Genomic DNA, 24,951 nt, shown 5'->3' with positions numbered 1-24,951 from the left:
TACAGTTTTTGTCAAATTTGGCTTTTCGTAGCAGGTTAGGATAATTAGTTTAAGATTAGGAAAAAGGTCAGAGTTAGCTAAAATGCCCAAATAAATACACGTTTGGCGTTAATTTGACAAAAGCTGTAGCCCTTCTAGCCATGACCTCTTACTGGGTGAAAGGTGATGAGAAGCGCTGCATACACCACGAGCGGGGCAACAACACAAAACTACCGCAAGCGCCTTCCTCTACAGTCTAGTTTAGAAAATAGCTGCAACATATTTTTTATTTTGAATGGACGAGCGAAGACAACTTTTCACATATCGGAATTCGCAGAATATCGCAAAAATACTAAGGTGAATTTACTTCGTGTTTGTGGGATTAAGCTGCTTCGATCGGACTGCAAACTGAAACGGACCTACATTCGAGCCGTGAAAATGCAACGGCCTCAGGGGCCAACTATTTTATAGCTAGCTAGTGCACTTGTTTCTGCAGTAAGTAGAACTGACTTGCTAGCTAACTATGTTTGATCATATGGTTATGTAGCCAGAATGTATATGTAATCAATTGTGCTATAAAAGTGCGTATTAATGCGATTGGTACAAGGCTGCGCCGCCTCGGCAAAGATGGAATTTGATCTCGAACAATAAAAGTTGCATCTGGCCTGCGAGTCAAGCTAGCTGGACAATTACATGTTTATGGAATTACTCTGATACCATACAAGCAAATCGGAGTATGTTAAACTTTGAAATCAATGTTTTTTGTTTGGCATACTTTAAGGTGAAAAACCAGAGTCTCAGAGTAATTCCCGCTACAATGGAATTGCCCAGCTACAAATTCTACAACTATCTTTGTACATAATTAAAGAAAATGTACCTTTTATTTAACTAGGCAAGTCAGTTAAGAACAAATTCTTATTTTCAATGACGGCCTAGGAACAGTGGGTTAACTGCCTTGTTTAACAATGTTTGCAATTCTGTTCCATGTCATTCAGCTGGTATTATCCAATTAATTGTCCATTTATCCATACAAGATGTGATCTGGAAATAAACATGAATACAATGGCATCAGTACTAAGATAATGTACATTCATTTAGCAATAACAAACAAGATATACAGCTCTCATCTGTTATACTAAACCAATGACTGAAACGAAAATACAAGTGGCTAGCAACATCAGACTAACCAGCTAACAATGACAGGCCAAAATGTAGCTAAGAATGTTAGATAGGTGTCTCGTTTTTATGCTCGCTAATGCTGTAATAATTACGAAAATATTCTTTAACTATTGACAACTTCGTCGGGAAAACATATACATTACAGTTTTGGTATTCACGCACAGTGATGAATAAATTGCTCAGACAGAAAATGTCCAAAACTGAGATTTGTGTTCACAGCAGTAGGTTGCCAGCTGCATTTGTAATGAACAAAACACTCTGCCAGCTTGTGATAGCTGTGATGTCATCACTGAGTTCTTAAAGGGACAGGCTTTTTTTACAGTGTTTGACTAGATACAAGGCTATTTTACAGGAAACAAATTGCCAACAGACTTTCAGCATGCTTATAGGGAAGGACATTCAACAAGCACAGCACTTGCACAAATGACTGATGATTGGCTGAGAGAAATTTATGATAAAACATTTGGGGGGGCAGTTTTGTTAGACTTTAGTGCGGCTTTTGACATTATCGATCATAGTCTGCTTCTGGAAAAACGTATGTGTTATGGCTTTACACCCCCTGCTGTATTGTGGATAACCGATCACAGAGGGTGTTCTTTAATGGAAGCCTCTCCAACATAATCCAGGAGGAATCAGGGATTCCCCAGGGCAGCTGCCTAGGCCCCTTACTTTAAAAAATCTTTATTAACGACATGCCACTGGCTTTGAGTAAAGCCGATGTGTCTATGTATGCGGATTACTCAACACTACGGCAGGTAGCCTACTGCTTAGAGCTTTGGGCCAGTAACCGGACGGTTGCTGGATCGAATCTCCGAGCTGACAAGGTAAAAATCTGTCGTTCTGCCCCTGAGCAAGGCAGTTAACCCACCGTTCCTAGGCCGTCATTGAAAATAAGAATGTGTTCTTAACTGACTTGCCTAGTTAAAAAATATTATTAAAAAAAATGAAAAATACAAAACTTCGCCAAACGGGGGATGATTTAACAAAAGCGCATTTGCGAAAAAAGCACAATCGTTGCACGACTGTACCTAACCATAAACATCAATGCCTTTCTTAAAATCAATACACAGAAGTATATATTTTTAAACCTGCATATTTAGCTAAAAGAAATCCAGGTTAGCAGGCAATATTAACCAGGTGAAATTGTGTCAGTTCTCTTGCGTTCATTGCACGCAGAGGCAGGGTATATGCAACAGTTTGGGCCGCCTGGCTCGTTGCGAACTAATTTGCCAGAACTTTATTATAATTAAGTCTATGATTTGATATTTGTTAGAGCAGTCTGACTGAGCGGTGGTAGGCACCAGCAGGCTCGTAAGCATTCATTCAAACAGCACTTTCGTGCGTTTGCCAGCAGCCCTTCGCAATTCTTCAAGCATTGCGCTGTTTATGACTTCAAGCCTATCAACTCCCAAGATTAGGCTGGTGTAACCGATGTGAAATGGCTAGCTAGTTAGCCGGGTGCGCGCTAATAGCGTTTCAAACGTCACTCGCTCTGAGACTTGGAGTAGTTGTTCCCCTTGCTCTGCATGTGTAACGCGGCTTCGAGGGTGGCTGTTGTCGATGTGTTCCTGGTTCGAGCCCAGGTAGGAGCGAGGAGAGGGACGGAAGCTATACTGTTACACTGGCAATACTAAAGTGCCTATAAGAACATTCAATAGTCAAAGGTATATGAAATACAAATCGTATAGAGAGAAATAGTCCTATAATTCCTATAATAACTACAACCTAAAACTTCTTACCTGGGAATATTGAAGACTCATGTTAAAAGGAACCACCAGCTTTCATATGTTCTCATGTTCTGAGCAAGGAACTTAAACGTTAGCTTTTTTACATGGCACATATTGCACTTTTACTTTCTTCTCCAACACTTTGTTTTTGCATTATTTAAACCAAATTGAACATGTTTCATTATTTATTTGAGGCTAAATTGATAGTATTTATGTATTATATTAAGTTAAAATAAGTGTTCATTTAGTATTGTTGTAATTGTCATTATTACAAATACATTTTTACAAATCGGCCGATTAATCGGTATCAGCGTTGAAAAATCATAATCGGTCGACCTCTAATTTTGATGCTGAATGTTTTCCCTAATGAAGTTGTGACTACACTGTCTACCAATTTTACAGGCAGTTTTCGCTGCCATGATGCGCTCACATCCCAATTACTAATATCATGCTTAATCATCATCTTAGTTAGCTTGAGAACTTTATCAAAGTCTCCTCCTGAGTTATCTCTGAACGTAGAAAATCTGCTTTTGAGAATTTCAATTAAATCAATACAGTCCGTCACAGATAATGTAGAGCTTTGTAAGCCCTTCGTAGCAAAATCACTAGTGTCATACAATTTACTAAGTGTGACTAACCGGAATAAAAACTTCTTGTTCTGGATTTGTTGTAAGAGGGCATCCGCTTCTAATTTAGTGTGTCCACAAGCCTCTGAAAAATCTGCAAGAACCTCTAAAATGACATCTAGCAGTAACAGCGCTTTACTCACAGACCCTGATTTTGAACTCCAACGGTCATCCATGGATCTTTCTAGCTCGATACATGGTCTATCGGGATGCAACTCTTTCTGTACTTCTATGAATCGAGCATGTCTGTGGGATCCACTCATAAATGTGTGTAGCTGGTTTACTGTGTCAAAAAAAGTACTGACATGTCCTGACACTTTTGCCGCGGTGCACAGAACCAAATTCAAATGGTGGGAGTTGCAATGCACATTTACTGCTTGCTTAAATGTTTGCTTTAGTAGGACATGCACCCCTCCTCTGTTCCCTGACATGACCGAAGCGCCATCGAAACAAAAACCCACGCACAGAGTGGGATCCAACTCCAGGGGTTGCAACACTTCAAGTATTTTCCGAGACATTCCTTGTGCAGACAAAGGTTTCCATGAACCCAACAGCTCTTTCTTTAATAATTCCAGCATGAATGTATCAGATGCACACAGCAATAAGTTCTTGTTTAGATTGATCTTTATATTCATCTGCTAGTATGGCAAAATACGTGGAAGGCGCAGAATGAACTTCATCTTTTATCCTGCACAGTAACAATGATGCTGCACACTCCAGCAACTTGTTCTGAATTTCGGGGCTCATAAGCGTGACATTGCGAGGTAGCTCATTAAGCCTGTTTTGTATTTCTGAGTCATACTTTGAGATGAAATTGAAGATTTCTAAAAAGTTACCTTTGTTGATTGCCTCTTCAGTTTCTCTATGCCCTCTGAGTGGAATATCCTGCTTTGCACACATTAGAACAATATCTACGACCACTTTAACATGTGCACGGTTTCTTTCTATAAAATCCATGTTTGCATCACCATGTATTTGGTTCAACACAGTCCCACGACTTCTAGGCCCATGGGTCGCCTTGTAAGATTCAAATTTTGCAAGGGCACTAGCATGTAATTTGCTACTATCGTGTTTGCAGCAAGCATTTCTTGTGAGTTTCCAGTTTTTAAATCCATCTCATACAAATCTGAATTTGAAATTTTCCCCAGGAAAGTGCCTACAAAACGTACAATAAATTGCATCTTTTGCTTTACTGTACTCATTTCACAAGAACTGGTCATACCACCTTGAAGAGAAGCAGCGTGATTTGCCATTTTATCATACTTGAAGGAAACTTTGCTAGCTTTGGTTGACAGGCTGGTTCATCAACGGCAGACAAATCTGTCGGTGGACCTACTGCAGGTTCACCCCCGCCCAAAGCATCAAGAACGAGAGGAGACGGTGGGGTAGGCAAGCATGTCTGGCTCAACGTGGCATTGGCGGTTGTGATGGCGATTGCAGTTGCTTCTATCCTGCGCCACCCGTTAATGTCTCATTCTGGAAACTATCGGTAGATTGATCCAAATTATTTTCTGGCACACACTCTTTTTCCTTCAGACGTCCATTTCTTTTAAAAACCTAGCGATCGACATTTGGTTTGCCATTGCTAGAACAACTACATTACCTTAACTTGTGAGTCAATTTGAGTAAGCTAGCGTGGTAGAGTTTGCTAGCTTATGCGCTACAAAGTTTATCCACGTGACGTTGCCAGGTTGTTCAGGTAAACCACCGTATGATTTAATTTTTTTTTTAACCAATAGTCAGAAGCCAACTTGATTGTCCCAGACTATTTCTTTGTTACATTATATTAAAATTACCCATAGAAAATACATCTCACATGCTTTTCTTTTAAAAATGTAATAAAATAAATACAAATAAAAATGTATATTGAATAATAATAACTTTTTTGGGGGAGGCTTGAGATCAAACTGGGTAGGCCATGGCCTAGCCAGGCCTACCTGTGGCTACGCCGCTGGTTGAAGTTCTCTGTTAGGTATCTCTGTTGGATATCTCGGTTAGGCCCAGGCCTTGGGGGCTGAGTCTCTGATTGTCCAAAAGATGTCACAATGTCCTTTCTCTTAGTTGTCTGTTTCCTTGCACTCGTTCTGTAAGGACGGTCTTCTCAGGATGGCTAATCATCCGTGTAGATTGTCCCAGCATGGGAATGAGAGCAGTGTATACAAACGATGACTTGAAGAGAATAACCGGGTGGTCCTGCTTGAATTCACCTTCTCATATAGAGTACTCAACTGTAGCATTGATTGTTAAGAGGTTCCTCTGTTTTCTACAACCTCGTGTTGCGTTTCGGGGTCGTGACTAATTGTGGACCCTGGCTGCAGCCGTGGTCCTCTAGTATGTTAATTCTTGACTCACATGCTTTATACTCTCGGGTCAAAAGGGGGCGTTTCCGCCTTTATGACATGCTCTCTGGGTTCCCTGGGGCGAGATGAGGCAAGATATTAGAATTTACTATGATCTCATTTAGACAACTAAAATCACAAGCTTATCGTCACAAAAACATTCTCTTTAATCTGGATATTTTCTACGCAACGTAAAGGATGGAAACATCATATACACATTATGAAAACTTCAAGTTACAATGTTTTCATTATAACGTCCTCATTTAACTTTTAATAACATCATAAAATAGACATTCATTTTCATATTCCATCCATCATTAGTCCCACTCATTCGGATGATGAAATATATTGTCCCAGAGTCTTTTTATTTGATGTTCTAGTTTTGGACTGTAAACTCTTCATATGGCACAAAGGCATTCCAGATATCAAAACTAAGTGTCATAAAACCCCCACCTTCAAACCTATCCCACTCTGCGGGAGAGAGATCTCTCTGTAGAGCTGATCCACTGTAACGTGATCCTCACCGGCCAGTCATGACAGTGGTCAGGTGCCACGAAGAGGGACTTAGGAAAATTACAATTGGCTCAGAACAGGACAGCATGGCTGGCCCTTAAGGTACACAGAGAGCCTACATGAATAATATGCATATCAATCTCTCATGGCTCAAAGTGGAGGAGAGATTTGACTTCGTCACTACTTGTTTTTGTAAGAAGTTTTGACAAGCTGAACACACCGAGCTGTTTGTTAAAACTACTAACACACAGCTCGGACACCAATGCATACCCCACAAGACATGCCACCAGAGGTCTCTTCCCAATCCCCAAGTCCAGAACAGACTATGTGAGGTGCACAGTACTACATAGAGACATGACTACATGGAACTCTATTCCACAGCAGGTACTGTGAAGAAACACACACAGGTACAGACACATGCATACACACACAAACACTAGCACACACTCTCCACACACACGTACTGTGGCTTGCGAAAGTATTCACCCGCCTTGGCATTTTTCCTATTTTGTTGCCTTACAACCTGGAATTAAAATAGATTTTTGGGGGGTTTGTATCATTTGATTTACACAACATGCCTACCACTTTGAAGATGCAAAATATTTTTGTGAAACAAACAAGAAATAAGGCAAAAACAGAACTTGAGCGTGCATAACTTTTCACTCCCCCCAAAGTCAATACTCTGTAGAGCCACCTTTTGCAGCAATTACAGCTGCAAGTCTCTTGGGGTATGTCTCTATAAGCTTGTCTCATCTAGCCACTGGGATTTTTGCCTATTCTTCAAGGCAAAACTGCTCCAGCTCCTTCAAGTTGATTGGGTTCCACTGGTGTACAGCAATCTTTAAGTCATACCACAGATTCTCATTTGCATGGAGGTCTGGTCTTTGACTAGTCCATTCCAAGACATTTAAATGTTTCCCCTTAAACCACTCAAGTGTTGCTTTAGCAGTGTGCTTAGGGTCATTGTCCTGCTGGAAGGTGAATTTCAGTCCCAGTCTCAAATCTCTGGAAGACAAATAGGTTTCCTTCAAGAATTTCCCTGAATTTAGCACCATCCATCATTCCTTAAATTCTGACCACTTTCCCTGTCCCTACTGATGAAAAACATGCCCACAGCATGATGCTGCCACCACCATGCTTCACTGTGAGGCTGTTGTTCTCGGGGTAATGAGAGGTGTTGGGTTTGCGCCAGACATAGCGTTTTCCTTGATGGCCAAATGACTCAATTTTAGTTTCATCTGACCAGAGTACCATCTTCCATATGTTTGAGGAGTCTACCACATGCCTTCTGGTGAACACCAAACGAGTTTTCTTATTTTTTTCTTTAAGCAATGGCTTTTTTTCTGGACATTCTTCCATAAAGCCCAGCTCTGTGGAGTGCATGGCTTAAAGTGGTCCTATAAACAGAGACTCCAAACTCCGCTGTGGCGCTTTGCAGCTCCTTCAGAGTTATCTTTGGTCTCTTTGTTGCCTCTCTGATTAATGCCCTCCTTGCCTGGTCTGTGAGTTTTGGTGGGCAGCCCTCTCTTGGCAGGTTTGTTGTGGTGCCATATTCTTTCCATTTTTTATTAAAATATTTAATGTTGCTCCGTGGGATGTTCAAAGTTTCAGATTTTTTTATAACCCAACCCTGATCTGTACTTCTCCACAACTTTGTCCCTGACCTGTTTGGAGAGCTCCTCTAATCATAGTGCCGCTTAGTGGTGTTGCAGACTCTGGGGTCTTTCAGAACAAGTGTATATATATATACTGAGATCATATGACACTTAGAATGCACACAGGTGGACTTTATTTAACTAATTATGTGACTTCTGAAGGTAATTGGTTGCACCAGATCTTATTTAGGGGCTTCATAGCAAAGGGAGGTGAATACATATGCACCCACCACTTTTCAGTTTTTAATTTGTTAAATTATTTTGAAACGAGGAATTTTTTTCATTTCACTTAACACATTTTGACTATTTTGTGTATGTCCATTACATGAAATCCAAATAAAAATCAATTTAAATTACAGGTTGTAATGCAACAAAATAGGAAAAACACCAAGGGGGGTGAATACTTTTGCAAGGCGCTGTACAGTTGTGGCCAAAAGTTTTGAGAATGACACAAATATTAATTTCCACAAAGTTTGCTGCTTCAGTGTCTTTAGATATTTTTGTCAGATGTTACTATGGAATACTGAAGTATAATTACAAGCATTTCATAAGTGTCAAAGGCTTTTATTGACAATTACATGAAGTTGATACAGAGTCAATGTTTGCCGTGTTGACCCTTCTTTTTCAAGACCTCTGCAATCCGTCCTGGCATGCTGTCAATTCACTTCTGGGCCACATCCTGACTGATGGCAGCCCATTCTTGCATAATCAATGCTTGGAGTTTTCCAGAATTTGTGGGTTTTTGTTTGTCTACCCACCTCTTGAGGATTGACCACAAGTTCTCAATGGGATTAAGGTCTGGGGAGTTTCCTGGCAATGGACCCAAAATATTGATGTTTTGTTCCCTGAGCCACTTAGTTATCACTTTTGCCTTATGGCAAGGTGCTCCATCATGCTGGAAAAGGCATTGTTTGTCACCAAACTGTTCCTAGATGGTTGGGAGAAGTTGCTCTCGGAGGATGTTGGTACCATTCTTTATTCATGGCTGTGTTCTTAGGCAAAATTGTGAGTGAGCCCACTCCCTTGGCTGAGAAGCAACCCCACACATGAATGGTCTCAGGATGCTTTACAGTTTGCATGACACAGGACTAATGGTAGTGCTCACCTTGTCTTCTCCGGACAAGCTTTTTTCCAGATGCCCCAAACAATCGGAAAGGGGATTCATCAGAGAAAATGACTTTACCCCAGTCCTCAGCAGTCTAATCCCTGTACCTTTTTGCAGAATATCAGCCTGTCTGTGATGTTTTTCCTGGAGAGAAGTGGCTTCTTTGCTGCCCTTCTTGACACCAGGCCATCCTCCAAAAGTCTTTAGGAGACGGTCCTGGCGCTTGCTGGACTTTCTTGGGCGCCCTGAAGCCTTCTTCACAACAATTTAACCGCTCTCCTTGAAGTTCTTGATGATCCGATAAATGGTTGATTTAGGTGCAATCTTACTGGCAGCAATATCCTTGCCTGTGAAGCCCTTTTTGTGCAAAGCAATGATGACGGCACGTGTTTCCTTGCAGGTAACCATGGTTGACAGAGGAAGAACAATAATTCCAAGCACCACCCTCCTTTTGAAGCTTCCAGTCTGTTATTCGAACTCAATCAGCATGACAGAGTGATCTCCAGCCTTGTCCTCATCAACACTCACATCTGTGTTAACGAGAGAATCACTGACATGATGTCAGCTGGTCCTTTTGTGGCAGGGCTGAAATGCAGTGGAAATGTTTTTGGGGGATTCAGTTCATTTGCATGGCAAAGAGGGACTTTGCAATTAATTGCAATTCATCTGATCACGCTTCATAACATTCTGGAGTATATGCAAATTGCCATCATCCAAACTGAGGCAGCAGACTTTGTGAAAATTAATATTTGTGTCATTCTCAAAACTTTTGGCCACGACTGTACATTGGAATATTGTTGTATGGTGGTATTATACATTTTGTATTGTAGATATGTGGTGGTGTTATAATGTTATATGATGTAATGTTTTATATTTTGTTTTATATGTAATATGTAATGCCTTAATGTGTTTGGACCACAGGAATATTTGCTGCCGCCTTAGCAGCAACTAATGGGGATCCCTAAGAAATACAAATACATACCTCAGTTGGGGTCTCTATAAGCTTCAGTATGAGGTCTTAAACCTAGCATAAAAGTGCATTCTTGTAGCTCTGTGGACTAATATGGTAAATGTTTGCCTTGGAGTAAATTGAGTCAATGGCAAGTTGAGAAAATTGAAATGTTTTTCAGGCGTAACGTCATTATTGCTGGGATATGAGGTAAGAGCAGTCTGTCATGGAAAGAGCAAGTGTTGCTAATGTTTTGCACTGAGTGTACAAAACATTAGGAACACCTGCTCTTTCCATTACATATACTGACCAGGTGAAAGCTATGCTCCCTATTGATGTCACCTTTTTAAGTCTATCAATCAGTGTAGATGAAGGGGAGGATACAGCTTAAATAAGGATTCAAGCCTTGAGACAATTGAGACATTGATTGTGTATGTGTGCCAATCAGAGGGTGGCTTGGCGAGATAAATGATTTAAGTGCCTTTGAACGGGGTATGGTAGTAGATGCCAGGCGCACCGATTTGAGTGTGTCAAGAACTGCAATGCTAGGGCTTCCCCAGTGGCGCAGTGGTCTAAGTCACTGCATCGCAGCCGGTAGGCTTTGCTTGTCTCATCGTGGTCTATTGACTCCTTGTGGCGGGCCGGGTGCCTGCGGGCTGACACCGGTCGTCAGTTGAACAGTGTTTCCGCCGACACACTGGTTAAGGAGTGCGGTTAGGCAGGTGATGTTTTGGAGAACGCATGACTCCACCTTTCGAGGCTGTTGGGGAGTTGCAGCGACGAGACAATATCGAAAATTGGGGAGAAAAAGGGGGTAATATATAAAAAAATAACTGCAACGTTGCTAGGTTTTTAAACGCACAACAGTTTCCCGTCTATATCAAGAATGGTCCACCACCCAAAGCACATCGTCAACTTGACAAAGCATTGGAGTCAACATGGGGCAGCATCCCCGTTGAACGCTTTCGACACCTTGTGGAGTCCATTCCCCAATGAAGTGAGGCTCTTCTGAGGGCAAATGGGGGTGCAACTCAATATTAGGAATGTGTTCCTAATATTTTGTGTACTCAGTGTGTAGAGCAGTGGTATTCAACTCTTACCCTACAAGATCTGGAACCTACTGGTTTTCTGTTCTACCTGATAATGAATTGCACCCACCTGATGTCCCAGGGCTAAATCAGTCCTTGATCAATCAATCAAATGTATTTATAAAGCCCTTCTTACGTCAGCTGATGTCACAAAGTGCTGTACAGAAACCCAGCCTAAAACCCCAAACAGCAAACAATGCCGGTGTAGAAGCACAGTGGCTAGGAAAAACTCCCTAGAAAGGCCGGAACCTAGGAAGAAACTTAAAGAGGAACCAGGCTTTGAGGGGTGGCCAGTCCTCTTCTGGCTGTGCTGGGTGTAGATTATAACAGAACATGGCCAAGATGTTCAAATGTTCATAGATGACCAGAAGGGTCAAATAATAATAGTCACAGTGGTTGTAGAGGGTGCAACAGGTCAGCACCTCAGGAGTAAATGTCAGTTGGCTTTTCATAGCCGATCATTCAGAGTATCTCTAACGCTCCTGCTGTCTCTAGAGAGTTGAAAACAGCCGGTCTGGGAAAAGGTATCACGTTCGGTGAACAGGTCAGGGTTCCATAGCCGCAGGCAGAACAGTTGAAACTGGAGCAGCACGACCAGGTGGACTGGGGACAACAAGGAGTCATCAGGCCAGGTAGTCCTGAGGCATGGTCCAAGGGCTCAGGTCCTGAGAGAGAGAATACTTAAATTCACGCAGGACACCGAATAAGACAGGAGAAACACTCCAGATATAAGACTGACCCTAGCCCCCCGACACATAAACTAGTGCATCATAAATGCTGGAGGCTGAGACAGGAGGGGTCGGGAGACACTGTGGCCCCGTCCGACGATACCCCCCAGACAGGGCCAAACAATCGAATCAGATTTTATTGGTCACATACACATGGTTAGCAGATGTTAATGCGAGTGTAGTGAAATGCTTGTAATACATCAAAAACAAAATAGGAAACTATGCAGTAAGGACTCGAAGCGAGGCGACCATCTCTGTTGGCGCCATCTTGCAGTGAAAAAATGCTTTGAGGTCCAGAGTTGAGTGTGAGTGTACATTGATTCTCTATACCCATCTAAACCACTGTGACATATTTTCAATAACCAAAAATATTGTATTTTCAGCTGTTTGATGCTGGTGTACAAAACCGAAAGTAAAAGATGCAAAAACTAAACTTAAGAATGGGAAGCATAGAAATAGCCCACATAGAACAGATCTACTGCTTCTTAGACTTGCTTTGAATGAGAATGACAGATCTGTAACTCACATTGAATTTGGTAAGGTTAACCAAAAAGTTACATTTTGCAGCTTAAAAATATTCTTAAAGTGATTAAAAGCTAAGTAAAATGGTTTTAAAAAGGTAGTGGTATTATTTCATTCGGTACAGAAATGTGTAGGTGCTTTAATTCACCCTGTCCTGCAGCTCAACTTACCCCATGGTATGTGGTGCCAAGAGACCACTTTTTGTGTGACAAGTTATGTTTTCAAAACTTTTTACATTAATTCTGATTATTTCCAGCGATGCACAACATCCTGAAATATATCTTTTTTAGAAAGAATACTATATTTTACTTGAAAAATGTCTCAACCTACTCCACTCTCCCCTACAGTTAGCCTGGTCCAAGATCTGTTTGTGCTTTCCAACTGTTTACAAAACAAAATACGCTAGACAAGGCGGGATATTTTTGTCGGTAAAAATTGATTATGCGAGACATTTCTATCACCTGGCACATGCGCAAAACCATGTAAACATCTGCAAGACTTCTGTTAGAATGCATGCATCGCGTGCATGTACTTCCTTCCGTCTTGTGCACGTGCCTTAGTTGATGAGAAAACAAATCACGATAACCACACACAGACCCGCGTTTTGAATTCTGTTTAATAATACTTTAAATGATTTAATTTCGACCAGCTGATGGACCAACCCCATGGACAATCGGCAGAGTAGGTTCAAATGAAGTTTATTCAACATTCTGACTTGTAAAGGAACTGTTTCGATTTTGTTTTTATCTAAAAGTGAGACGAGAGTGGAGGCTAGTCCAGTCCACACTTTGATTCCTATAGTCTATCAGGCTAGCGGACAGTACGCCAATGGATAACCAGGTGTTTTGGTATTGTAGGGGACAAAATGGTTAACCAGGTGTTTTGGTATTGTAGGGGACAAAATGGTTAACATTTACATTTACATTTAAGTCATTTAGCAGACGCTCTTATCCAGAGCGACTTACAAATTGGTGCATTCACCTATAATATCCAGTTGAACAAACACTTTACAATAGTGCATCTAAATCCTTTAAAGGGGGGGGGTTAGAAGGATTACTTTATCCTATCCCAGGTATTCCTTAAAGAGGTGGGGTTTCAGGTGTCTCCGGAAGGTGGTGATTGACTCCGCTGTCCTGGCATCGTGAGGGAGATTGTTCCACCATTGGGGTGCCAGAGCGGCGAACAGTTTTGACTGGGCTGAGCGGGAACTGTGCTTCCTCAGAGGTAGGGAGGCGAGCAGGCCAGAGGTGGATGAACGCAGTGCCCTTGTTTGGGTGTAGGGCCTGATCAGAGCCTGAAGGTACGGAGGTGCCGTTCCCCTCACAGCTCCGTAGGCAAGCACCATGGTCTTGTAGCGGATGCGAGCTTCAACTGGAAGCCAGTGGAGAGAGCGGAGGAGCGGGGTGACGTGAGAGAACTTGGGAAGGTTGAACACCAGACGGGCTGCGGCGTTCTGGATGAGTTGTAGGGGTTTGATGGCACAGGCAGGGAGCCCAGCCAACAGCGAGTTGCAGTAATCCAGACGGGAGATGACAAGTGCCTGGATTAGGACCTGCGCCGCTTCCTGTGTGAGGCAGGGTCGTACTCTGCGAATGTTGTAGAGCATGAACCTACACGATCGGGTCACCGCCTTGATGTTAGTGGAGAACGACAGGGTGTTGTCCAGGATCACGCCAAGGTTCTTAGCACTCTGGGAGGAGGACACAAGGGAGTTGTCAACCGTGATGGCGAGATCATGGAACGGGCAGTCCTTCCCCGGGAGGAAGAGCAGCTCCGTCTTGCCGAGGTTCAGCTTGAGGTGGTGATCCGTCATCCACACTGATATGTCTGCCAGACATGCAGAGATGCGATTCGCCACCTGGTTGTCAGAAGGGGGAAAGGAGAAGATTAATTGTGTGTCGTCTGCATAGCAATGATAGGAGAGACCGTGTGAGGATATGACAGAGCCAAGTGACTTGGTGTATAGCGAGAATAGGAGAGGGCCTAGAACAGAGCCCTGGGGGACACCAGTGGTGAGAGCACGTGGTGCGGAGACAGCTTCTCGCCACGCCACCTGGTAGGAGCGACCTGTCAGGTAGGACGCAATCCAAGCGTGGGCCGCGCCGGAGATGCCCAGCTCGGAGAGGGTGGAGAGGAGGATCTGATGGTTCACAGTATCAAAGGCAGCAGATAGGTCTAGAAGGATGAGAGCAGAGGAGAGAGAGTTAGCTTTAGCAGTGCGGAGAGCCTCCGTGACACAGAGAAGAGCAGTCTCAGTTGAATGCCCAGTCTTGAAACCTGACTGATTAGGATCAAGAAGGTCGTTCTGAGAGAGATAGCAGGAGAGCTGGCCAAGGACGGCACGTTCAAGAGTTTTGGAGAGAAAAGAAAGAAGGGATACTGGTCTGTAGTTGTTGACATCGGAGGGATCGAGTGTAGGTTTTTTCAGAAGGGGTGCAACTCTCGCTCTCTTGAAGACGGAAGGGACGTAGCCAGCGGTCAAGGATGAGTTGATGAGCGAGGTGAGGTAGGGGAGAAGGTCTCCGGAAATGGTCTGGAGAAGAGAGGAGGGGATAGGGTCAAGTGGGCAGGTTGTTGGGCGGCCGGCCGTCACAAGACGCGAGATTTCATCTGGAGAGAGAGGGGAGAAAGAGGTCAAAGCACAGGGTAGGGCAGTGTGAGCAGGACCAGCGGTGTCGCTTGACTTAGCAAACGAGGATCGGATGTCGTCAACCTTCTTTTCAAAATGGTTGACGAAGTCATCCGCAGTGAGGGAGGAGGGGGGGGGGGGGGGGGGGGGGGGAGGGGGAGGAGGATTCAGGAGGGAGGAGAAGGTAGCAAAGAGCTTCCTAGGGTTAGAGGCAGATGCTTGGAATTTAGAGTGGTAGAAAGTGGCTTTAGCAGCAGAGACAGAAGAGGAAAATGTAGAGAGGAGGGAGTGAAAGGATGCGAGGTCCGCAGGGAGGCGAGTTTTCCTCCATTTCCGCTCGGCTGCCCGGAGCCCTGTTCTGTGAGCTCGCAGTGAGTCGTCGAGCCACGGAGCAGGAGGGGAGGACCGAGCCGGCCTGGAGGATAGGGGACAGAGAAAATCAAAGGATGCAGAGAGGGAGGAGAGGAGGGTTGAGGAGGCAAAATCAGGAGATAGGTTGGAGAAGGTTTGAGCAGAGGGAAGAGATGATAGGATGGAAGAGGAGAGAGTAGCAGGAGAGAGAGAGCGAAGGTTGGGACGGCGCAATACCATCCGAGTAGGGGCAGAGTGAGAAGTTTTTGATGAGAGCGAGAGGGAAAAGGATACAAGGTAGTGGTCGGAGACTTGGAGAGGAGTTGCAATGAGATTAGTGGAAGAACAGCATCTAGTGAAGATGAGGTCAAGCGTATTGCCTGCCTTGTGAGTAGGGGGGGAAGGTGAGAGGGTGAGGTCAAAAGAGGAGAGGAGTGGAAAGAAGGAGGCAGAGAGGAATGAGTCGAAGGTAGACGTGGGGAGGTTAAAGTCACCCAGAACTGTGAGAGGTGAGCCATCCTCAGGGAAGGAACTTATCAAGGCGTCAAGCTCATTGATGAACTCTCCAAGGGAACCTGGAGGGCGATAAATTATGAGGATGTTAAGCTTGAAAGGGCTGGTAACTGTGACAGCATGGAATTCAAATGAGGAGATAGACAGATGGGTCAGGGGAGAAAGAGAGAATGTCCACTTGGGAGAGATGAGGATTCCAGTGCCACCACCCCGCTGGCTCGATGCTCTAGGGGTATGCGAGAACACGTGGCCAGACGAGGAGAGAGCAGTAGGAGTAGCAGTGTTATCTGTGGTGATCCATGTTTCCGTCAGCGCCAGGAAGTCTAGGGACTGGAGGGTAGCATAGGCTGAGATGAACTCAGCCTTGTTGGCCGCAGACCGGCAGTTCCAGAGGCTGCCGGAGACCTGGAACTCCACGTGGGTCGTGCGCGCTGGGACCACCAGGTTAGAGTGGCAGCGGCCACGCGGTGTGAAGCGTTTGTATGGCCTGTGCAGAGTGGAGAGAACCGGGATCGACAGACACATAGTTGACAAGCTACAGAAGAGGCTACGCTAATGCAAAGGAGATTGGAATGACAAGTGGACTACACGTCTCGAATGTTCAGAAAGTTAAGCTTACGTTGCAGAAAATCTATTGACTAAAATGACGAAAATGATACAGTACTGCTGGCTGGTGGAGTAGGCTAGCTAGCAGTGGCTGCGTTGTTGACTTTGTTTGACCGTGTAGCTGGCTAGGTGTAGCTGGCTAGGTGACCTCGATAGTTTCAGTACTACACCTTGTCATGATACAAAAGCAACTTTGTAGCTAGCTAACATAACACTAATCAAGACGTTCCTTTGTAATGTATTTTAGTTTCTACAGTGTTACTAGTTGGCTGGGTTAGGAAAAATGGCGTCGCGGGGGACGGCAATAGCTGGCTAGCTAACCTCGGTAATTACTAAACTACACAATTATCAGGCTATGACAAAGACAACTATGTAGCTAGCTAGCCAACACTGCACTAGTCAAATCGTTCCGTTGTAAAGTATTGGTATCTACAGCGCTGCTAGTCGGTAACGGTTGGCTAGCTGTTGGCTAGCTAGCTAGCAGTGGATTAGTGATGACTAGGTGTGTTGACTACGTCTGGCGTCGCGGCTGGCTACTTACTAATAATTACTCTAAACTACACAATTATCTTAGATGCAAAGACAACTAAGTAGCTGGCTCACTAACACTACTAACACTACACTAGTCAAGTCGTTCCGTTGTAATGTAATAGATAGTGCAGCTAGTCGGTGGAAGTTGGCTGGTTGGCTAGCTAGCTAGCAGTGTTGGCTAGCTAGCTAGCAGTGATGACTACGTTAGGAGGACGAAGATAGCTAACTTCGATAATTACTCTAAGCTACACGATTATCTTTGATACAAAGACGGCTATGTAGCTAGCTAAGAAAAGAAAAGAATTGCTCGGATCAAACAAATCAAACCGTTGTAATGTAGTGAAGTGTAATATTACCTGTGGAGTGAAGCGTAGTGCGACTGCTCGCGACTGCTCGCTCCAAACCAAAGCTAATACTGTCAATAGTTGTAGTTGCTCAGGTGTTTTGGTATTGTAGGGGACAAAATGGTTAACCAGGTGTTTTAGTGTTGCAGGTGACAACATGGCTAACCAGGTGTTTTAGTGTTGCAGGTGACAACATGGCTAACCAGGTGTTTTGGTGCTGTAGGTGACAACATGGCTAACCAGGTGTTTTGGTGCTGTAGGGGACAACATGGCTAACCAGGTGTTTTAGTGTTGCAGGTGACAACATGGCTAACCAGGTGTTTTGGTGCTGTAGGTGACAACATGGCTAACCAGGTGTTTTGGTGCTGTAGGGGACAACATGGCTAACCAGGTGTTTTGGTATTGTAGATGACAACATGGCTAACCAGGTGTTTTGGTGCTGTAGGTGACAACATGGCTAACCAGGTGTTTTGGTGCTGTAGGTGACAACATGGCTAACCAGGTGTTTTGGTGCTGTAGGTGACAACATGGCTAACCAGGTGTTTTGGTGCTGTAGGTGACATGACCAACCAGGTGTCAGAGTTCCCCACTGAGCGGACGTTCCAGTACCAGCATAGCCTGCCTCCTCTCCCTGTACCGTCTCTAGAGGGGAGCCTTGCCAAGTACCTGGATGCAGGTGAGATTCCTGCATGTGTGACAGAGAAGCGCCGTTAGCATGGACCCTGGATAAAAATATTTCTAGTTACTGAAATGTCTGTGTGTATTTTCCAGTGCGGCCGTTTGCTACAGAGGAGGAGTACCAGGTGACTGCGGCCGTAGTGAAGAGGTTTGGAGAGGGCATCGGCAAAGACCTGCACCAAAAACTACTGCAGAGAGCCAGGACATGCAGGAACTGGGTACACACACTCACTCACACACACACACACACACACACACACACACACACAACACACTGCACAGCAAAACCTGTGGGAACTGGTCACACACCATGCTCGACCCTGAGCAACTACAAAAGGGAATCTTTGAGTGTTTTAAATACTGCAGTCATTATGGTGTCTCCCTGCAGTGTTTCATCTTTATTCTGTGTGTGTGTGTTTTCCCCCAGTTGGAGGAGTGGTGGTTGGATGCAGCCTATCTGGAAATGCGTTACCCCTCCCAGTTGAATGTGAACTTCGGAGGCCCTGCACCCTACCTAGAGCACTGCTGGCCCTCTACAGAGGGAGTACAGCTACAGAGGACCAGCATAAGCATGTGGCACACTCTACAGTACTGGGACCTGCTTCGCACGTAAGATACTCACATTGAGTGTACAAAACATGCTTTTTCCATGACATAGACTGACCAGGTGAATCCAGGTGAAAGCTATAATCACTTATTGATGTCACCTGTTAAATCCACTTCAATCAGTGTATATGAAAGGGAGGAGACAGGTTCATTAAAGAAGGATTTTAAACCATGAGATAATTGAGACAATGATTGTGTATGTGTGTGTGTCCCGTGTGGCTCAGTTGGTAGAGCATGGTGTTTGCAACGTCAGGGTTGTGGGTTCGATTCCCACGGGGGACCAGTACGGAGAAAAAAAATGTATGAAATGTATGCATTCACTACTGTAAGTCGCTCTGGATAAGAGCGTCTGCTAAATTACTAAAATGTAAATTCAGAAGTTGAATGGGCTTAGATAAAATATTTAAGTGCCTTTTGAACGGGGAGTCAACATAGGCCAGCATTCCTGTGGAACGCTTTCAACACCTTGTAGAGTCCATGCTTCAACGAATTGAGGCTGTTCTGAGGGCAAAAGGGCGTGCAACTCAATATTAGGAAGGTGTTCCTAATGTTTTGTACACTCTGTATATATATTAAGGTAACACACGCATCACAACTACTGCTACGATTGCTAAATAATGCACAATTTAAACACTTGCCCTCCAATCCCCCCCTTCCCCAAAACACGTGTTTATATTGAACTATAAATTGTGCCTTCGTGTATTATAGTTGTTTCAAATATTTATTCTATTCTACTGAGCCAGCTACTTTATGTTCATATTATTATATTTTATTTCTTATTGTTGTTTCATTGTCGAGAAGGAACCTGCAACTAAGCATTTAGTTGGACGGTGTACCTTGTGTATCCCTAAACACACACGTTCAGTACACACACTCTCTGACTGTGTGGTCCCTGCCAGGGAGAGGCTGGACCCTCATAAAGCTGATAATGTGGTGTTGGATATGGACCAGTTCAGAATGCTGTTCTGTACATGTAAAGTTCCTGGAGTCACCAAGGATACCATCATCAACTACTTTAAGACAGGTAGGTGACCCCCCCCAACACCGCCATGCAATATGTTTGTGTTTTGTTTTTGTGTGTAGTACTCTGTGTTATTTATTTAGGTGTGTGTGTTTTCCATGTGTGTGTGTGGATGTGTGTATTGATTACTGTAAGACATAAGGGCAGTCAATCTGGAAAATTTCAAGAACATTGGAACGTTTCTTCAAGTGCAGTCACAAAAACCATCAAGCGCTATGATGAAACTGGCTCATGAGGACTGCCACAGGAAATGAAGACCCAGAGTTACCTCTGTTGCAGAGGATAAGTTCATTAGAGTTACCAGCCTCAGAAAATGCAGCCCAAATAAGTGCTTCACAGTGTTCAAGTAACAGACACATCTCAACATCAACTGTTCAGAGGAGATCGTCTGAATCAGGCCTTCATGGTCGAATTGCTGCAAAGAAACCACTACTAAAGGACACCAATAAGAAGATACTTGCTTGGGCCAAGAAACACAAGCAATGGACATAAAACCGGTGGAAATCTGTCCTTTGGTCTGATGAGTCCAGATTTGAGTTTTTTGGTTCCAACCGTCGTGTCTTTGTGAGACGCAGAGTAGGTGATCGCATGATCTCCATGTGGGGTTCCCACCGTGAAGCATGGAGGAGGAGGTGTGATTGTGTGGGGGTGCTTTGCTGGTGACACTAAGTGATTTATTTAGAATTCACACTTAACCAGCATGGCTACCACAGCATTCTGCAGCAATATGCCATCCCATCTGGTTTGACTTCTATTTGTTTTTCAAAAGGACAATGACCAAACACATCAGGACAATGACCCAAAATAAGGGATATTTGACTAAGGAGAGTGATGGAGTGCTGCATCAGATGACCTGGCCTCCACAATCACCCGACCTAACCCAATTGAGATGGTTTGGGATCATTTGGACTGCAGAGTGAAGGAAAGCAGCCAACAAGTGCTCAGCATATGTGGGAACTCCTTAATTGTTGGAAAAGCATTCCAGGTGAAGCTGGTTGAGAGAATTCCAAGAGTGTGCAATGCTGTTATCAAGGCAAAGAGTGGCTACTTTGAAGAATCTCAAATATAAAATATAGGTTGATTTGTTTAACACTTTTTTTGGTTACTACATGATTCCATGTGTCATTTCATAGTTTTGATGTCTTCACTATTATCCTACAATGTAGAAAATTGTAAAAATAAAGAAAAACCCTTGAATGAGTAGGTGTGTCCAAACTTTTGACTGGTACTGTATGTATTGATTTTTCTGTGTGTGTGTTGTAGAGAGCGAGGGTCCATGCCCCTCCCATGTAGTGGTGATGTGTAAGGGACGTTTCTTCTCGTTTGATGCAGTGTGTGATGGACACATTCTTACCCCTCCAGAGCTGCTCAGGTATTCTGGCCAGTGGATATTTAGGTATATTTGTGCATTTGCATATATTTGCATGTATTTATATGCGTGTGTGTGTGTGTGTGTGTGTAGGCATCTGACCCATGTGAAGCAGTGTTGTGAGGGGGAGCCTGCAGGTGACGGAATCGCCGCTCTCACCTCAGAGGAGAGGACACGCTGGGCTAAGGTGTGTGTGTGAAATTGGCTGTGCAGAACGGACATCACCATGCACTAAACATGTCTCTCGTGTCTCTCTCTCGTGTCTCTCTTTCAACTTTCTATGTCTCTCTCATCTCTGTCTCTTTCTCTTTCTATTCAATTTCAATTCAATTTAAGGGTCTGTGTGTCTGTAGGCCAGGGAGTATCTGATAGGTATAGATCCAGCCAATAAGACGATCTTAGAGACCATCCAAAGCAGTCTCTTTGTGGTCTCACTGGACGATGCTAAACCCTACGCTACTGCAGAGAACTACACACCGGTACGTACACAAACACACACCCTCTCACACACTATAGACAGAAATTTGCAATAGCAAGTTGAGTTTGTAAAGGTAAAGAGCAGACTTGAGTCCAGGATGCGGTCAAAGTAAAATGCAAAGGAAAATAATTGGCACCAGAGGCTAAAAAGCTAACTTTCAGTCAAACAATGAGAGCAGTGAGACTTCTGCCGCTTTGTGATGTTGTCCAGTACAGAGAGTGAGATCTTTTTAAGTTGTGTGTAAGCATTTAAGCAGGTTACACGTTTTGATTGTATGCAAAGATATGTCTGGATATGACCTCTGGTTCGTCGTCTTGCATCCTGTTTGGCCCCTACAACACACACATACACCACAGACAACCATACCATCCTAAGTGTGGTATAATCTGATCTTTGACCTTTGCCCCCAGGTGTCCCTGGAGGTGCTGACAGGAGACCCCACCATCCGATGGGGAGACAAGTCCTACAACTCCATCTCCTTCGCCAACGGAACCTTCGGATCCAACTGTGACGTGAGTTACTGTGTGTGTTTGTGTTACACGAGAGGGGGGTGGGGGTTGAGAGTTAGAAAAATAAGATTTGAGATAACAATACTCCTCTGTTAGCAGTAGTGTAATGATGTTTTGTTGTGAGTGTGCTCCTATATATGGTAATTGATGGTGTGTTGCAGCATGCCCCATTTGAAGGCATGGTGCTGGTAACTCACTGTTACTATGTGGATCAGCAGCTCAAAGCTACAGACGGCAAGTGGAAGGTAAATACTATTTCTATTGAACGTATTTTAAGTGACTGTATATCTTGTTTGTTCTTAATTCCAAGTACCTTACTTTCACAGTAAGCAAACCGTATATTTATTGATGTGTGTGTCTATGTAGGGCTCTGAGACAGTGCGGCCTATGCCTCTTCCTGAAGAGTTGGTCTTCACTGTGGATGACAGAGTCAGGAGTGACGTTGCACATGCCAAGCAACAGTACTTAGAGACTGTGAGTTCACACATACGCATTCATGACTCTGCTTCCCCGTGGTGGTCAGATTGGACCATCGCAGGTGTTGTGTTGATCATAAACACACCCTCACAGACCCTTACACTCCCCAACACACACACAACTCTAATCTGTGTGTGATATCTGGTTTGACAGACACCTGTGTGTGTGTCTCCAGACTCAGAACTTGCAGGTGGTGTGTTATGCGTTCACCTCGTTTGGGAAAGCAGCCATCAAACACAGGAAGCTCCACCCAGACACCTTCATACAACTGGCCCTTCAACTGGCTTATTACAGACAGCATGGGAGGTAATACCATCCATCCATCCACACACCCACCATCTACCATTCATCCTTCATCCATCCACCATCTACCCATCCCTCCACCACACACCCACCATCTACACATCCATCCATCCACCATCTACACATCCATCCATCCATCCACCATCTACACATCCATCCATCCACCATCTACCCATCCATCCATCCATCCACCACACACCCACCATCTACCCATCCATCCTTCCACCACACACCCACCATCTACCCATCGATCCTTCCACCACACACCCACCATCTACCCATCCATCCTTCATCCATCCATCTACCCATCCTTCATCCATCCATCTACCCATCCATCCACCACACACCCACCGTCTACCCATCCATCCTTCATCCACCTACCACACACCCACCATCTACCCATCCAGCCATCATTCCATCACACACCCACCATCTATCCATCCATCCATCCATCCACCAAACACCCACCATCTACCCATCCATCCATCTATCCATCCATCCATCCATCCACCACACACCCACCATCTACCCATCCATCTATCCATCCATCCATCCATCCACCACACACCCACCATCTACCCATCCATCCATCTATCCATCCATCCACCACACACACACCCACCATCTACCCATCCATCCTTCCTCCCCAATATTCTCTCCATAACTGATGATTGATGATAATCCCCCCTCCCAGGTTAGGTAGTTGCTATGAGACAGCGATGACCAGAAGGTTCTACCACGGCAGGACTGAGACCATGAGGCCCTGTACCCTGGAGGCACAGAACTGGTGCCATACCATGCTCCTCCCAGCAGCCAGCGTAAGTTTGAGAGTGTGTGTGTATCCAGTAAACGATTAGGTCTTCATACATTGTCATGCCATACATGTAAATCTGGCGACCAGGCTACTTACACTCTGACTTTGTGTATGTCTCCCAGGCTGAGGCTAAGAGGAAAGCCCTGCTGCTGGCCTTCAACAAGCACAACAAACTGATGGCTGAGGCACAGAACGGAAAAGGTTTTGACAGACATCTCCTGGGCCTGTACCTGATCGCCAAGGAGGAGGGACTTCCTATGCCAGACCTTTTCACTGATCCACTGTATTCCAAGAGGTAGGTGTGTGTGTGTGTGTGTGTGTGTGTGTGTGTGTGTGTGTGTGTGTGTGTGTGTGTGTGTTTATGGTGTTTTGTAATTTGTGTGTGTTCTCTCTCCAGTGGCGGGGGCGGTAACTTTACCCTGTCCACCAGTCTGGCTGGCTACACCACAGTTCATGGAGTGGGCGCTCCCATGGTGCACCATGGCTACGGGTTCTTCTACTGCATCAGTGACGACAGGTGGGCTAACACACCCACACACAAGACCTGGACAATGACCATTCATTTAATGAATACATTTTTTTTCCGGATTATTGTTGGCTTGTTTGACATTTTATTCCATTGTTAGGAGCTAGTAACATTAGCATATCACTGCACCTGCTATAATGTCTGCTAAACTGTACGTGACCAATAAACTTTGATTTGATTTTGAACAGTTACTTCAGCTATTTGGTCTCTCATGTAGTTAGTAGAATTTATAGTTTTTCTTTAGTACATCTGTCTTCTCTATGATGGCCTGATAGAAGCTTCTGGTGTCTGACTTGTACTTCCCGTTTCAGGATCGTGGCTTCCTGTTCAGCGTGGAAGTCCAGTCCAGAGACAGATGCAGAGACACTGTTCCAGAACCTGGTTACCTCCCTACATGAGATGCTACATCTCGCTACCACAGCTCAGCTCTAACACACACACACGCAGAGTTTCTAGATGGCAGCCAATAATAATCGTTTAATTTTGTCCAGATCAATGGTAGCCTAGAGGTTAGAATTAGGCCAGTTACTGAAAGGTCGCTAGTTTCAATCCCCGAGCCAATAAGGTGATAAATCTTTCGATGTGCCCCTGAGCAAGCCACTTAACCTTAATTGCTCCAGGGTTTCCGTTGATAATGGCAGACCTTTGCCATGACCCTACTCTCCGGGGTAGTTGGGATATGCAAAAAACACATTTGTCATTTTGTGCAGCAGCTAGATTGGGAATTTCCTGTTTTAAAATGTATTGATTGAACTTCCTACCATGATTCCACAAATTCAGGTAATA

General features: G+C 44.3%; 1 protein-coding gene across 5 annotated transcripts; it reads left to right on the top strand.

Moving 5' to 3' along the window:
* On the top strand, positions 1-24,951 carry LOC115187353 (peroxisomal carnitine O-octanoyltransferase-like). 5 transcript variants are annotated; one of them, XM_029746434.1, is made up of 16 exons: positions 15-336; positions 17,941-18,060; positions 18,156-18,280; positions 18,490-18,671; positions 19,470-19,692; positions 20,953-21,061; positions 21,152-21,245; positions 21,412-21,537; positions 21,947-22,048; positions 22,207-22,290; positions 22,412-22,519; positions 22,698-22,828; positions 23,520-23,643; positions 23,762-23,934; positions 24,037-24,156; positions 24,477-24,951. In XM_029746434.1, exons 3-16 carry the CDS (start codon positions 18,268-18,270, stop codon positions 24,595-24,597), a joined length of 1,710 nt encoding a protein of 569 aa, XP_029602294.1. In that variant the 5' UTR covers positions 15-336; positions 17,941-18,060; positions 18,156-18,267; the 3' UTR covers positions 24,598-24,951. The 5 variants fall into 5 exon arrangements, with proteins under 5 accessions (XP_029602310.1, XP_029602300.1, XP_029602294.1 ...); XM_029746422.1 differs by having other exon boundaries at positions 24-336; positions 19,568-19,692; XM_029746430.1 differs by lacking the exon at positions 15-336 and adding an exon at positions 351-474 and having other exon boundaries at positions 19,568-19,692.

Source organism: Salmo trutta, chromosome 3 (genome assembly GCF_901001165.1).
Source record: "Salmo trutta chromosome 3, fSalTru1.1, whole genome shotgun sequence".
NCBI classification, from domain to species: Eukaryota; Metazoa; Chordata; class Actinopteri; order Salmoniformes; family Salmonidae; genus Salmo; species Salmo trutta.
This window is presented reverse-complemented; position numbering and strand designations above follow the sequence as displayed.